Source organism: Chrysemys picta, chromosome 2, assembly GCF_011386835.1.
Source record: "Chrysemys picta bellii isolate R12L10 chromosome 2, ASM1138683v2, whole genome shotgun sequence".
In the NCBI taxonomy this organism is placed as follows: domain Eukaryota; kingdom Metazoa; phylum Chordata; order Testudines; family Emydidae; genus Chrysemys; species Chrysemys picta.
In genome coordinates this window covers 217,780,377-217,797,003 of record NC_088792.1, presented here as the reverse complement: position 1 = coordinate 217,797,003, position 16,627 = coordinate 217,780,377, and the positions used below count along the sequence as shown (strand labels likewise).

The 16,627-nt window shown below is 39.2% G+C and overlaps 1 protein-coding gene across 50 annotated transcripts in view; it reads right to left on the bottom strand.

Annotated features, from left to right (window-relative positions):
- DTNA (dystrobrevin alpha) overlaps positions 1-16,627 on the bottom strand; it is a 280,266-nt gene that overhangs the window by 63,980 nt on the left and 199,659 nt on the right. For all 50 annotated transcript variants that reach the window (XR_010598847.1, XR_010598846.1, XR_010598845.1 and 47 more), the window contains exons 5-8: positions 12,579-12,664; positions 11,017-11,171; positions 2,916-3,021; positions 61-227 (exon numbers count right to left, since the gene is read on the bottom strand). Coding sequence is in view for 47 of the 50 variants with exons in the window: in XM_065585471.1 (XP_065441543.1) it covers positions 61-227; positions 2,916-3,021; positions 11,017-11,171; positions 12,579-12,664 (514 nt within the window). In the remaining 3 variants the exon portion in view is untranslated. The remainder of the gene's footprint in view (positions 1-60; positions 228-2,915; positions 3,022-11,016; positions 11,172-12,578; positions 12,665-16,627) is intronic.

Here is a 16,627-nt window from a genome sequence, read left to right as displayed (position 1 = left end):
ATTCTCTCTCTGACTGCTGGAGTTCAAACAGTCTGCAGCAACGCATGAACCTTCCCTTACCCACGATGTGTATTCTTTCATTTGGTGCTGGTTGCTATGGGAACCACTGGCATGTCCCCTCCAGAAGCAGTCCTGACAGAGCTGGTAATTGTGACACTGCTGGCACCGATAGCGAAATCCCATCATGCTCTCACTGTGGCAGTAGGAACACTCAACAGGGTGGAAGACTGCGGGGGAGAGAAATTTAAAAAACAAAAACAAACAAAAGAAACAATAAGAACAAGATTAAGAATGAAGTCCCAAATGGTGACTGAATTCTTCCTTTGTTTGCAGTAATTTTCAACATCAAATGCCATTCATGGTCTTAGGCTGAGGAAAATATATATATGAAAACTTCACAAGTCTTTTGTGGGTCTCTTCCAGGGTACAAACTGCACTTGCTTAATTCCCAACTCCAAATCCTTTATCTCTTCTGAAGCAACATGCACTGTTCTTCCTATAGCCTCAGAAATGTGTTTAAACTACAAAGCAAACTGAGTTTATTACAGAGGAAACAAACCGTAAATTAGAAGGAAATCTACCTTGCTCTAAGAGGTTGCTATTCTGGAAAGGTGACGGTTTTTATTGTTATCATTAGCAGTTGAGTTGGTGAGCCTAAGGGTCAGAAGTCAGATTTTCAAACATGGGTGCCTAAAGTTAGGTGCCTAAATCTATGTAAAGGCATCTAGATACCTAATCACCTACGACTGATGTAGTTAACTAACCACATTTAGATATGGATTTAAGCACTCAATGTTTGGTACCCACATTTGAAAATCTGGCCCTAAGAATGGGCTCCATTTTGTCCACCATTCCAACCAAAAGTATATAATAAGGAGGATGTGTGTCACCCGGAAGCACTGCCCTAGAATATTAGACTGATCGATGGCATCTTTTACTATTCATGCTGCTATGAGCTATGTTTTTCCCCCACCACTTGGCACTCCCATTGCCTCTGCCTGTCTCTGCACACTAGAGCATGTACACCGTATTTATCTGCAACTGAATACATATATGCATTCCCCTTTGAAGCTCCAGTTATGCTCTATGGACAGGTGGGAGGGAGCACTTCAGAGGAAATGAGCTGGCAACACTTTCCCAATGACCTCTGGTAGTAATAACAGAAAATCCTCTGCACAACAACCCTCATCCCTCCAGACTAAGGATACGTCTATACTTACCTCCAGGTCCGGCGGTAAGTAATCGATCTTTTGGGATCGATTTATCACGTCTTGTCTAGACGTGATAAATCGATCCCGGATCGATCCCAGAAGTGTTCGCCGTCGACGCCGGTACTCCTGCTCTGCGAGAGGAGTACGCGGAGTCGATGGGGGAGCCTGCCTGCCATGTGTGGACCCGCGGTAAGTTCGAACTAAGATACTTCGACTTCAGCTACGTTATTCACATAGCTGAAGTTGCGTATCTTAGTTCGAAGTGGGGGGTTAGTGTGGACCAGCCCTTAGAAAGTGAGGCTCTTAAGTTTATTTTCAAACATGTCTGCTCCTTGAGCTAGCAGCTACGCCATTAGACAGAGAGTCTCAAAAGAGAGAGAGGATTTTTTCCCCTGGCTACCAAGGGAAATATGGGGAAATTGTTTGTTTTTTGAAAATGTATTCATATTGTTAATTGAATGTTTAAATATAAAGGCTTAACATGTTTCCTTGGGTTTAAATCTTCCATTCCTTCTAGATCCACAACATTAAAGGATATATTGTCAATGACATTTGCAAAGGATTAGATGCCAAACTCCTCTTAAGAGCCACGTGGAGGAAATACCATGTTAGGAGCAGGTGTACTCTGCTAAGTAAGACCCTGAAAGTGTACTTCCTATTATGTATCTTTTCCTGTTTAAGGTCAAAATACAGGTCATTGGGCACAGTAGAAGAGATGGCTTTGTGTAAGAGAACTGTGTGGGGGTCTGCTAGAACTATTTGGGGAAATATATAGGGCTTGGAGGGGTGGAGAGGATGGAATGAACCCACAGTACTGGGGTCCTTCAGTGGTTGTGACTGCAGTTTCAATGCTGTGGCAGTGTCTGCATTCTGCTACGGAATCTATATCTGTGGGGTTAGACCAATAGTCCTACGTATCTGTGAGCAGAGTGGTTACTTGCCTACCTCTCCCAAGTTGCCCAAACAGAAGTTGTGTGTTTGATACAGAAATTACTGGGTGGCATTCTACGGTCTGTGTTACATAGGAGGTCAGACAAGATGATCAGAATGGTCCACACTGACCGTAAAATCTCTGAATCTATGCATTTCAGAGCCAGGGGAGTGATTCGTTGTCCGGCTCAGAGGTACCCCCTCAATGAAATCCGCATCCTTCACATAAGAGAGAGAGAAGCTTGGATCTGAGGTTTCTTGCTCCTGTCTCCTGATAGATAGTTTTGCAGGGAGGTGTTTAGGAGTAGCCTCCTTTTAAGGACTACTTGGACATTGTGGCCATTAGTTTACAACCTGCACTGGACTTAGCCTGCCAGGTAGATTGTGTGGGAAGGAGCTGCCTTGCTGTTCCTCCTTTAGTGCTGATATGTCATAGCTAATAAATGTCGTGGTCTTTGATTTTACCAAATATGTGAGTGGCATGAGTAGGCCACCTACTGGAGCTCTCTGGCTATCCAGGGCATAGAAAGCGAGGAAATATTTAGGACAAACTCCAGAGCACAGCAAAAAATTAAACAAGGCTACAAGTGGAATGACTGACAGTAAGCCATCCTATTTGATTAGCAGCTATAAGATGGCACCTGGAATCAATAACCTCAGTATAGTAGCTCTTATAATGTCATCCATAAACTGAGAAGCTCATCATATATAGCCTAGATGTCCCCATTGCAACTGCTATTCTTTAACTCAACTTGGTGAGCAGCCATCACTTACCATTTTCAACATTTGCCAATCGATGCAGAAGTGGTAGCCAGACCAGACACTGTGGCGGGGGGTCGGACATGAGAGTATCCAAGAAAGCATTTAATGTGACTTTTTTCTGCTCAAAACAAACAAACACACACACACAAAAAAACAACAGTAACCACAGAAATCAGGGTGACTTGAACATGTTTTTATAAAAGTACTTGGGAATGAAGAAATGAAGTTCTTAAACCTCGAGCCATAAACCGAGAAGAAAATGACACTGCCAAAGGTTGTAAAAACAGAAGATGAAGGTATTAGTGGTTATAATGTCTGCCATCTGTAACCAGCAGTTCTCTTCATGGAGGGAGGTTGTGCCATTTATTAAGTAATCACTCACTTTAAGGATTCTGACCTAAAGCTTGCCCCCCAAGAAAGAATAAATCATTTTCCCAACCTGTTCATATTACTATATGCCATTGGTCCTATCTAATGCACATGTGTCAAACAAAAAGCCATTACCATCCAGAGTGACAGACACCACTCCAGTATCTGCTAAAGTTAAAAAAAAATGAAAGGACAAATAAAGACAGAGATTAACATTTTCAACAGTGTATACATTCCATTTTTAAAAGTGACTTAGACACTTAGAGGTTTAAGTCCTATTGTTCCTCAGTGAGGCTTAGGCTACATCTACACTACAGGGGGAGGGGGGCGGAGATCGATTTCAGATACGCAAATTCAGCTACAGGAATAGCGTAGCTGAATTCGACGTATCTGATCTGACTTACCCCACTGAGGACAGCGGCAAATCGACCGCTGCGGCTCCCCCGTCGATGGCGCTTACTCCTACCTGGGCTGGTGGAGTACGCGCGTCGATTCTGGGATTGATTATCGCATTTCGACGAGACGTGATAAATTGATCCCTGAGAGATCGATTTCTACCCGCCGATCTGGGCGGGTAGTGAAGACAAGCCCTAAGTCTTTTTGGTTTTGGAAAATGGGACACGTGCATTTCTGAAAATTTTTAACTAAAATCTTATTCTCACGTTTTTAAGACCTTTACGCAGATTCCTCTCTGAGATGTGTCCACTGTTAAGACTCTTTACCTTTTAATATACTTCTCATAGTATGTTGTAACTGCAGAGGAAATATATACAGGCAGCATGTAACTATTCCAACTAACATTTGTGAAAAGTGTCATGGGATATTTAATGAACAAATATAGCCAGAAACTCAGTTTTTCATCTAATAAAAAGACAAGACCTTTCTAGCCATTATAGTGTCCCCTAGAAATAATCCCCACATTTTTTTGCTATTTTAAAAAGTGTAAATGTTCAGTACTTTACAAATTTAATCTGAAAGTAAACAAGGAGCTGCATCAGTATCAAAAATTAGCCCGTATCAATAAACATGTTAATAGGATGGTTAACATCTGTTTACCATACACCTGCTCTTCCCCTCATCTGCGAATGAGTGCTCTCTTCCCAAATAAACAGGAACTCTGTGCTGTTAAGCACCAGCTCACAGAATAATGATTTGCCTTATAGGGCTCTCCTGTGGATGCCTGCCATGGCTTCGCTGACCATTGCCATCAACAAATATCACTATTATCAGCAGCAGAGCTGAAAAGAGGAGGAGAAGGGCAGAAAGAAAACTAGTGAATGAAAGATCATCCAATTTCCCATGTCATAAATAATCAAGTAGCGTAAAGTGTTCTCTCTGCTCCTGGAGAGGGACTAAGTTGGCGGCACACACAGTGGTGCTCTGAACAAGCAAACAGATGCAGAGGCAAGCATAGCTCTTCTACAATGGAATTCTCTTCGGAATGGAGCTATAAATAGGGCCCTAACAAATTCATGGTCCATTTTGGTCAATTTAATGGGCATAAGATTTTAAAAATCATGAATTTCATGATTTCAGCTATTTAAATCTGAAATTTCACGGTGCTGTAATTGTAGGGGTCCTGACCAATTGGGGGCGGATCTCAAGGTTATTGTAGGGAGGTTGCGGTACTGCTACCCTTACTTCTGTGCTGCTGCTGGCAGTGGCGCTGCCTTCAGAGCCAGGCAGCTTGAGAGCGTCAGGTGCTGGCCAGGAGCCCAGCTCTGAAGGCAGAGCCACCACCAGCAGCAGCACAGAAGGATGACATGGTATGTTATTGCCACCCTTACTTCTGGGCTGCTGCCTGCAGAGCTAGGCCCTCAGTCAGCAGCTGCCACTCAAGCTCTGAAGGCAGCAGCGCAGAAGTGGTGGCACGGTATGGTATTTCCACCCTTACTTCTGCACTGCTGTTGATGGGGTGCTGCCTTTAGAGCTGGGCTGCTGGATGGGGAGCCACTTTCTGGCCACCTAGCTTTGAAGGCGGTGCAAAAGGAAAGGTGACCCCCTTAAAATAACCTTGTGATCCCCCTGCAACTCCCTTTTGGGTCAGAACCCCCAATTGGAGAAATGCTGTATAATGTCATCAGATGTTCGGCTGCGTGCATGTGTTCTTTCTGCATGCCGCACCAGTTCTGGCCAGACAGTTCATACATCAGGCTCCAATTGAACTGCCCAATAAGACCACAAGACTTGGTTTAGTAGCGAAGGCACCCGGACAGGTTTACTGCTGACAAAGCACGGTGCTAATGTCCCGGCTCAATGGTTACATTACACTAACACATGTATACCTGTGATAATGAACCAGCTCAGTCAGTGGCATGACTTTCCACTGTCCCTAGGCCAGACTAAGGGTTAAAGTGAGGGATCCCAACATTTATAGAATGACAAACAATCTGAGATAAACAACTTACGTGTCACCTTACACGTTTCATGACATGTTTGTTACCTCCTCTTGTACTTTCCTCCTGAGTCAGACAAAACATTCCTATTCACTACCTGGCTTTGTTCTTTTACTCCTAATGTTTTAGACAAAATATCACTATTCATCACTTTTGTCAAACCATTTTATTGTGTGCTAGGTGGGGGTGTTCTTGGGCTGGCCAGCTGGAATATGTTCAGTGTGTTTTAGCAATGCTAGCAATACTGGTGCCGAGTTTGTGTACCAGACATTGGCTTGCCGGCAAGCATCTGCTTTTGACAGAGCCTGACTATTGTTCATAGCATAACTTTTGCTGACTTTGGTTCAGGCCTCAGACCTTGCACCAGGCCCATGCTTCAGGCTCTCTCTTTCTACTATATTTCCCTACTTTTTGTCTTTTTATGGGGAGGATGTTTACCCATCGTCCCAGAAAAGCATAATGCATGGACTGAATATGACCCAGTGGGCTAAATACTATTATATGGCCACCTTACAGTACCATTCACAGTACATTTATGCTCCATCTGTCCCTTGGTCTGCACATTCCCTCATATGACTGATGGATAGATTTTATTTTCCAATTATTTTTAGTTCCTTTATGGTAGGTCCGGGAATGGTAGGCCCGGAACTTTGATTGAGGAATATAGTGTTATGATTGAGCTTTGGGGGCACTCCCAAATAATTAACATATAGGGATAATATGGATATTGTATTTGTATTAGTAGTGTATATAGGGTATATATATGTATAGTATGTATGTGTACATATGATAGTATCTCATATTCAAGCATAACAATCCTTTTCCAATCTGGTGTTGTAGTCTGGCCCTTTTACTTTGGTATCGCAGATAGCAACACACTCTTATTAGGACAGCCACAATTACCACCTGTATTATTATTAGTAGTAGGTTGAACATTTTGAAATACTGGGATAAGCATTATTACAGTATGTTTCACAGTGCTATGTGTATAAGAAGTAAAACAGAAATTTGCAGCAGTGACATTACAAATGAGGCCTTTATATATAATTTATTGTAATTAGTTACAATACTGTTCATTCATATAGAGTTAATCTCTCTTGGTTCAGGTGTTCCTCCCTTCTCAGGTTGCTCTTCACCCCCTGCCTCTTTCCCTCTGCTTCTCCTCATTTCTGCTTTCTCTCTTTGTTTTAAAAAGTTATAGTTTTTACACAAACCTCTAAAAGATAAAGGAATTAAAAACAGAACACAACAACAGACAAAGAGAAAACAGGGTAAAAACTTTACTTTAAATAAATCCGGTAAATTAATTATTTTAACCCTTCAGGAATGCAACAGCTGAAAATACTCCTAACTTTCTTGAAGATACGGTTGCCTAGCAATAGAAATGCAGACTCTGCTTCTAATCCTAACCACTGACTAATATTTGAAACATGGGTTTTCCTTATTTCCATATAGCAGGGTTTTAAAATAAAGTTAATTTAAAATAATGTAAAATGCCTTAAGTTACTAAAGTAATACAATAAATTTGGCAAATAACTTAATATAAATGTTTATTAATTTTTATAGTTATAAATAGAATTCTGATGCCATTTGTTTTTAATTGTAAGTCTGTCCTGTGTTGTATGTTGTGTGTGTCAAGTAACTACGTTTTTTATTATTATTTTTTTGTTGCAACAAAAGTCAATTTTGTACTTTTTCAATATACGCGATACCATACTATTTTAATATTATGGTTGGTGCAACCATCATAATATTATTAATATCAATTTTTTGCAAAGTTCAAAAAGGTCTTAGTTATAAATATATGTACATCTATTTCTGCCGCAACAAATAATGCAATTGCAAACACTAAGGACTTTCTTTTACTAATCACGGGATTTTTAGTTCAAAGGAAAAAATGTAAGAGGAACATCAACATTAAGGCAAACATAATATTAATAAAATGTCAATTTCATATTTGGGTTTTATAAACTTCTCTATGCCTTTATCAAGTATTAAATATATAGTTAAAAATGTCATAGTAAAAATGCTAAAAATATAACAATTTATGTTATGTCTGATTGTGTTGCAAAATGTAAAAGCTAAGTAAACAATTTCAACAGGTTCCCACCTTTGGCTCCCAAACACAACCAAGTGTCATGAAAGTTTAATACTCTCAAAGAGTTTGCATAAACCTGTATTTAAAATTTATTTTGTTTTCATTTTATATACTTTTCTTTTGTGTTAAAAGGAAGTAATGGTTGTTAAAATTTGTGCTCCTAAATAGTTAACAAAAGTGGAACTGGTATCACAAGCAAATTAACTCTAGAAAGCTTGGGTAAAAATTCTGTTACTAACTCTTTTGCTAAAACAAAGTGCTCAGCAGGGAAAGCAATACACCTTCTCACAAAAAACTGTGAGCATCTATTTTAACAGTTAAATATTATATTTAGTATAAAATATTAGTAATGCATCTCAAGTGAAAATAAATGTCTATGCAACAATTGCAAAAGTATAGCTTGTATGATAAAAAACTTGGTCCCCATTACATTGTAAATAAACTAAGCTAATCTGTGTATTAAATTTTGGTTACTGAAAATAAGAGAAATGTAAATAAACAAGCAAAAACTAACTTAAGCTGTTTAATGTTGCATCCTACAGGCCGAAGACACCAGAGGATATCAGTACACAGAACCCCACCCCTGAAGCCCTCAAACATAAAAAAAGAAAAAGAAAAATGAAGTGCTTTATAAACAACAGACTGGTCAATTAAACCTCAGTCTACCATATATAAACAATTAAGTAGGCAATTAGCTAAAAACCACTAGCTGGACCAGGTCTAACTGTCATTTAAACTTTATAGTATTAAGCAAAGTAAATTCATGTGCCTGTGGCTTTAAATCTTTAACATCAAAATATGGATAAATTTGGCTACTGTGTAAAAGCAACTGTATTATTGCTGCATTGTCATATTATTGCTGCACAACATTTACAATATGCATAATATTGCTAAAGCGTTTAACCAACACACAGGTAAAAGTCAACAAATGAATGGCAGCAAACAACAACAAGGCAAAGAAAAAACAAATTGGTAAAAAAATTAAGTTACATAATAACTATAAATTGGGTAAACAAATTCCCACAGTCATAATTTGGGTCAGTGACACTGAATCCTAACTAAGGCACATGTTATTCAAAACAATCTTGTTCAGTGTCTGGGTACCAATACTAAAACCTAACACAGTAATATTTAATAAACTGGTTACTGTCCATTCAGTAGGTTATCTGAAAGACAGCATCTATAAAAAACAACTGGATCTATGTCAGCTACTGGTGTATCACGGAGCAGTGCAACCAATGAAACAGAGATGCGAGCCATTCCTGTTTCCTGCCCAGCAAAGCTTATTCCAGAGGGTAACAACCAGCGGTAAGGGTAATCTATAACCTAGTAATAGTATAGGGTAAAAGCACACAAAAAAGACCAGATTTCATGCTGGGAGACCAGATTTCATGGTCCGTGACACGTTTTTCATGGCCGTGAATTTGGTAGGGCCCTAGCTATAAATTAAAACGTGATTTGTACCAAATAAAGTAATTTCTGCTTCATTGACAGCTTTATGGCTGCACTCCTTTGGTGGTCACTGGTTTTATGGATTAAAGAAGCAATGTCCCTTAAAAGGACACTGACAGTAATTTCCATACCTTTAAAAGTAATTTTTTTCCTCCTGCAGATTTTAGTCAATTGCTTGGAAACTTGAAACTAAATATACACTGTGAGACGAGGGGTGATGGTTTGTGTACCCCACACAGGCCCTGATGGGGTTAACATGGGCCTGAGGGTACCTGGCTGTACCTGTAGCAAGTGCCAGGTTTAACTGAACAAGAATCTCAGCTGGGCAGGAGTTGGCTGGATTATAAAGTTAGGAAGTTTCCAATAGAAAGAGGCTGCAGGGACAGAGGCTGCAGTCACTCTCTGGGAGCACAGAGGAAGGCAGGTGAAAACCCAAAAGGGAGAATAAACCCTGGGGTTCTAGACCTAGAAGAAGGGTCAACCCCAGAGGAGTTGTGGGGGAAAGAAAGCCTGCGAGAGCTAGGTAGGAAGAAGCCCATGGAAACAGCATAATGGGGAGGACTATGCAGACCTTGACTGCTTGTTATAGAGTCCCTGGGCTGATACCCAGTATAGAGGATGGGCCTGGGTTCCACTGCCAGCCACTGGGATGTGGCATAGGAGCCATGGAGATGCCAACTGGACTAGCTTTATTACCCTGGAAGGGGAGGCCTATTGTGACTTGGCAGGAGGACTAATCCACAAAGGCGAGGCACTGCAGTTCCTGAGTGCAAAAGAGGGGCTACATAGTGAGAGAGTGAGATGACAGGCTGAGGAACTGCAAGAAGAGGGTATCTGGCTGGCAGAGCTAATTCCCAGATGTGTCCAGAAGGAGATACCCTAGTAGTGAGTACACATCCCCATGTCACTAGATTGTGGAACAACATTTGTCCAAGCAACAGCACATCAGAGTTCCACATCTTTAGATTTAATTTTTTTTAAAATCTCTGCAATTGCGATAACAGTTTGATAGGAAGATGAATATATCGTATCGTGTTTATCCTGCCTGTCAGGGAAATAGGAGGTATAAATTCCTTTTGGAGCCCTATATCTATAATTTAGTAGTAAAGAAGAGAAGAAAAATACCGCTTTGTTCCCAATGTCTTCTCAGCTTCAACATCTTCCCTTACTTTGCATGTATTGCACTACTGAATTTCTTATGGGTGGTAAGATAAATTTAATCAAATATTTTTCTAAGGGTGTAAATCAATGCAGTTCCCAGGAAGGAATTCTCTTCTTCCAATACAACAGAGCAATGCACAATCAGCTACATGTAGTATTGGGTATTTTTGAGTCCGTCCCTCCCCTCTCCGAAGCATCAGGTATTGGCCACTGGCAGGATATCAGACTCAATGCATCGACACAGTCTGATGTGCTGCGACAAATGCCATATTCCTTTCTGTGTAACTTCAGCACTTTCTTGGATCCTACTAAGAATTTCTGCAAGGGAAATCAGATGTTCAGTTGCCTGTAGGCTTCCATTTCCAACAAAGAAGAGGTGAGAAACGGTTCTTTTTCACCGGAGCATTTCAAGTGTATCTGTTGCCTCACCATAGACATGAACAATGAGATACTTGGTTTAAGAATTGGATTTCACCATGATGGATATATAAGGTCAGGTATGCACAACTGTAGCAGGAAAGAGAAGCAGCATGACTGTGTGTGCACGTATGTGTGTGTAAAGGAAAAAAGAAAGAACGAAAGAAAACTTGATTAGTCATGTGACTGACAGCATACGTCAGATGCCATCTTTCTTTACCTGTTGAGAGAAACAGGATTTTGCCGATTGCTCCGTGTAACCAAATGAAGGACCTTCGAAAACTGCAGTGGGAAGTTTGAGAACCTCCCGCAGAAACATATCATACCTTCCATAAACCATCACTCCACCAGAGTCTGAAATCATTGAGAAAATATCTGGGGAAATTAAAACAAAACAAAACAAAACAAAAGAGCAAGAAAAGGAGAGGTTTACTTCATTTAAACTACAGATCTTCTCTTAGTTCAACAACATATAATCTGAACTTAAAGTAATGAGATTTTTTATATAATGTATTCAGCTTATGGAAAACGTCAATATTATTGCACCTTTAATTTTAGCCTACTTGCCAGAAGCAAAAGAAAAAAGCACATGTAAGAAAACTACCAGATTTCTATATTAAAATATTCCTGCTTTTGTGGATCTGTGGTGTCGTTCCTTTTTAGCTGGTGCTTGATGCTTAATGTAAGTGAGTAATTTAGTCAGACAGAATGGATCCAATTTGACAAAGTGCAAAACATCAACTACAACTTTTTGTCTGGTGCCATTCTGGCCCTGAGTTCATGAGGCTGTTTATGATTTTTTGGACATGTAGAACACTTAACAAATTTGAAATGCATTCCTTGAATCTTATCACTTTTTTTGGCTTAAATTATTTGTCATGTAAATATTACAACAATTTGTCATTCTATAGCTCTTACTCTTTTTTTTATTTTCCTTGATGGTAGACTTTTTTTTTTCCGGGTAAGAAAGTGAAAAGTTTAAAAGGCTCCAAAACTTAGTGGAGGATGCTAGACTAAGGGACCATTATCATTTTTCAAGCTGTTAGGGCCACCTCTGTTCTAGATGGCAGATATCACACTGGGAGCATCTGGAGGGAAATTCCAAGTGAAGGACCCTGCAGTTTACTGCTGGGAAACCAGTGTCACACTACATCCTGCCACTGCATACAGCCGATGGACTCAGGGAATCAATAGCTATCCTTATGCACAACATCAGAGAAAAGGGAGAACTAAGCACTGTACACTAGATGAAGCTGATCCCAAGGGACAAGAATTCTAAAAGGAAGTCTCTCAAGGCTTCTGCAGCTAGAATAAACCTTGGCTAGATTTGTTTGGGAAATGAGATAAATCCTGTAAAGCAGAAGGGATAGACGTGTGCCCCTGGAAAGGAAATATAAACAGTGTATAAACGGTATTGTTTTTCTAACTGTGAAAATGAGAGAGATGTCATGAAAAAGGAAATTGTCCAATGATACTTCATAATGCTAGACATTTGCTGCACTTGACTGTACTTTTGATAACCTTTTAATTCAATCAGCCTGAATAGAAATCAAATTTGTACTGTATTCATCAGAGTTAGACATATGTGACCTAGCTCCAAAACTGGTTGAGAAGCCATCCAAACAGTAAACTGGACTTATCTGAAGATGCAAATTGGTTCAGCAAAACCTCAGCATCACCAAATATAAGCATGGTCTAATCCCATCAGGTCCACCTAGCATTCTGGCACAATTTGATATCTTACCAAATACAGGGATGAACGACAGACAAAACAAAACTTACATCTTAATTTGTCCATGATCTTTCCTCCACAAAGAGTTGCCAAAGCCATTTTGACAGCAAAAACTGAAATTTTACCATGTCCTTCCCTGTTAGATAATAAAAAGTTGTTATATGGTATAATCTGACCAGCATGAATGTACATTTTAACTGCATCTCCTTGACATGACATAATACACCAGACATATTATATGCAGGTTCATAGAGTTGGAAATAAAATCTTCAGATCAATGCATTTTTCTTTTCATATTTTTACTGTTTTCTTTCAAGAGGACGTACAATGGCAGATTTCTCTGTAAAGCCACCAGAGACCCTTTAAGAGCATCAACAAGGCTCAGAACAACATCTGAATGCTGGTTAGCACATCGTGCATTAAGCTGATTATTATTATTATTATTTATTGTTATTTGTACTATTGTAGTGCTCAAAGGCCCCAATCAAAATCAGGGCCCGACTATGCTAGCAACTGTCCATACAGACAGTTCCTGCCCAAGAAGTTTACTATTTAATTTGAAACAGGATGTAACAAGTGAGTGCAAAAGCAATAGAGGGGAAAGGAGGATGAGGATAATGGCTAAAGAACATGTGGTTACTCAGGTTAGCTACTGTACAAATTAATGGTTCCAAGCCATTTGCCTTTTTCAATTATATCCTTGATTTACAGGCAATCTTAGAAGGCATTTAGTTAAAACATGGATTCTAAGGCCCAATCCAAACCCCACTGACGTCAACAGCAGACCATTTATTTTCAATGGACTTTGGATCAGGCCCTATGTTGAAATCATCTTATTTTCAAGAAAAGCCTCTTTTTAAATACCACCCTTTGGGCACTGTCAGAATTTACCATTTTGGAGGCACTGACATAATACTATAGAGGGTTTCACTAGTCCCATATGGCCATGCAGAATCCCACACTTTTCCCTGCAGGAGTGATGACACAAACCATTGGTTAAAGCAAGGAGTTAAGCATCTGGTATATTTAATTTCACACAAATTCTATTCTATTCAACACTATTTAACACATACGAGGGTATCCGATATAGGCGAAAAAAAGTTCTATAATAATTTTCCTACAAATGTAAATCATGTCCCAGTCAGATGATAAGGATCCTTTTCCTCCTTGGAAGGAACAAGCCTGTACATTGCAGTGTCCATATGCAATGTACACATTTTATGAATGGTTGATCTTTTCACTGAACCATTTTAAGGCAAAACTCAGCTGCCCCATTTCCATACCAATTATCCTGCATCCACCTCAGTGATTATTTACCATACAGAAACCTTAGCACATTCCAGTTTCTGAGCTAATATTTTCCATCTTCATTATAAGCCCTTCTGCTTTAAATTCTAAAATCATTTCCCTTGGTATGAAAAAAACCTAGCACAGGTTGTTTAAAGGAATTATGCTATCACAAGCAGAAGCATGAGCATGCTAAAATGTACAATCTCACTAAAAATAATAAATTTCCTCCTCTTTTGCATTAATTTTTTTTGGTCTCAAATTTTTCAAATTTACTTTTTCTTTGGATTTCTCAGCACCTTCCCTCAGGGCAGTTAAGATACAAATTACGTTGGGGCAGCATTTACCTATTACCCGTGGAGATGTTTAATGGGTTCCTATCTCTCTGTTTAACTAAATCATTGAGAGCATATTCTCATTCTAATAAAGAGAATTATTGTTTCACAGTCAGCCAATTCCTTTCTTTTCAATTTTACAGCACGACAAACCCATTTTTCCTTTGAGTTTCAGCAATGGGACTAATAACGGAACCGGGCACTTCTCAGTATGAGGGTGGCAGAGCGAGACCATAAGATTCTGTGTCACTGTAGGGAACTAGATGTTCTGTGACCTCCAGTCTATGCTCCATTAGAGGACACAGTGGGTGTCCATCTAGACTCCACAAGCCAACTCTATGTATAAGGATTCTGGAGTCTGGATATTAAAAGTTATATGGCTATTCTAACTGCTTTGGCAATAGCCAAGAAAGTGACGACAAGATGAAATCTATTTCTCCATCCACATTTATGGAACAGCTCTATTGCTTGTCAATCACGACCTGAATGGAGGAAATTATATTTGCCAGAATGAAAAGATTACCTGATTTCTGAACATAGTCCCCACTGTTGTCCCTCTGCTAACCCCCAAATCTAAGCAGCACAATACATGTATATAACAGAGTAACCTCTTGTTTTATTTTGGTTATTAACAACACACTACTGTCCTGTTGTCCCATAGAAATACTCTCAATTTAGTATATTAAAATGTGTGATGTGCTTCACGCTTATGAGGACTCAAAGTTTACAAAGTGAATGGCTGTTTGGCATTTCCTACAACTTAGTTACCTAAACAATCTTTACTGCCCTGGTAACTTACTCACTTTTAGATCAGTATGTTACAATTTTAATATGTGAGATTCCAAATATGACAACATTGTTTTTAAAATCTGTTTAAACTTTTACTTCTTTTGGTAAAAATATAAAGTAGAGAAGCACACAAAAAGAAATGAATTCAGTCTGGTAGCACTTAAAAGAGAAGGGATAGAAAAAATAACAATCCTTGATATATTCTTTAATGCTGTTTTTCTGTGCACATTCTCTTTTCATTTTGGCTGTGTACTATTGCTTTGTTCAATTTCAAAAGATTAGATCAGATTGTGAAATCTTTAAAATAAATTTGCATCTCCTACAATTCCATCCATGTCATTTTTTACTCACAGTGGGCCAAATCCACAGTTAGTGTAGCTCAATTCATTATATACCAGCTGAGGATCTAGTTCACTATGTGCATTCTGTTACCATTCCTTTTGTGTGACATCTTATAGTCCTTTGTTAATTTTTCTACTCTCAGTCTTTGACACAGAGATGCTCATCTGCTTTTAAAGTTCTTGTTAAATGTAACACAAATTAATTCTAAATGGAAGCAACTGCATTTCTAAGTGGTACTGAAGAAGCTACATGAAGAAATTGCCATGTGGAAATGCTCTAGATTTCGTTATTCCCCCCCCAGTAGGTTTAGTTATATTTACTTACAGGATTATTTTTTTTGAATGGCAGACACATCATTTAGCCTTCAGCTTTCCACCTCAGCGACAGAGGCTTTTCCCACACTTGAATAGTTATGGGAGCAGGGGAGGTGGGAAAGTAATATATTCTATGTATGTTTTGAATCTCTCAATTTGATATGATTCATTTTGACACTATTTTGTATCAGTCATTTGTATTCATAAATACATAAATTAGAGCCAGTGTAAATTCAATTTGCCCACCAAAATTTATATATACACATACACACGACTGGTAACTGGACCTGATAACGGGGTCTAGGACTTTCCAAAGTCCCCAGGGCCCAGAAATGTACTGCTCTGTAGTATATAGCTCCTCTCTTTTAGCAGTATTAGGACCTCTTGAGTAAAGTGCTGCTACATAAGAGTAAATACCTCAGCCACAGGCCGATAGCATCATGCAGGTATACATTGAATTCAGAGTGCCTCAACTGAAGTGCTCATAAAACCTCGCAGGCTGACTAACACAAAGAGACTTACAATTTTACTAGTAGAAAGAACAGAGAGCAGACAAGATTTTGTATAGTGCCTTTCATATTGAAGGTATCCCCCAAACCCTTCATAGAATAGTATTGAAGCAAAGGTGACTGTACAAACATAGCAGCCTCTACATGTTAAGCAACAGTACAACAGAGTATTGAGATAAGGGAATGCTGGAACTAGGGGTATCCCCCACTGTTGCAAAAATTGCCACTTGCTTTTAAATTGTCAGAGTGGAGCATAAAGTCCTCTTTTTACTGCACTCTAGCGCCAAAAAGGAGTATGAGGCCAGGTTCCAGTCCAGGACTTGAGCCTGCAGCCCACTGGCCCAAGTATGAGAGTGGTACCAAATGAGCTGCATTGACACCTGTTAAGCTATCCAGTTATATTTATGCTGAAATTGCCATAAAGAAAATAAAAGTCTAACGCAGAGACCAAAAGAAAATAAATTAGTATCTTCTGAATGTTTTGAAATTCAAAAAATTTATCCCATTAGAGGGGCACAAAAAC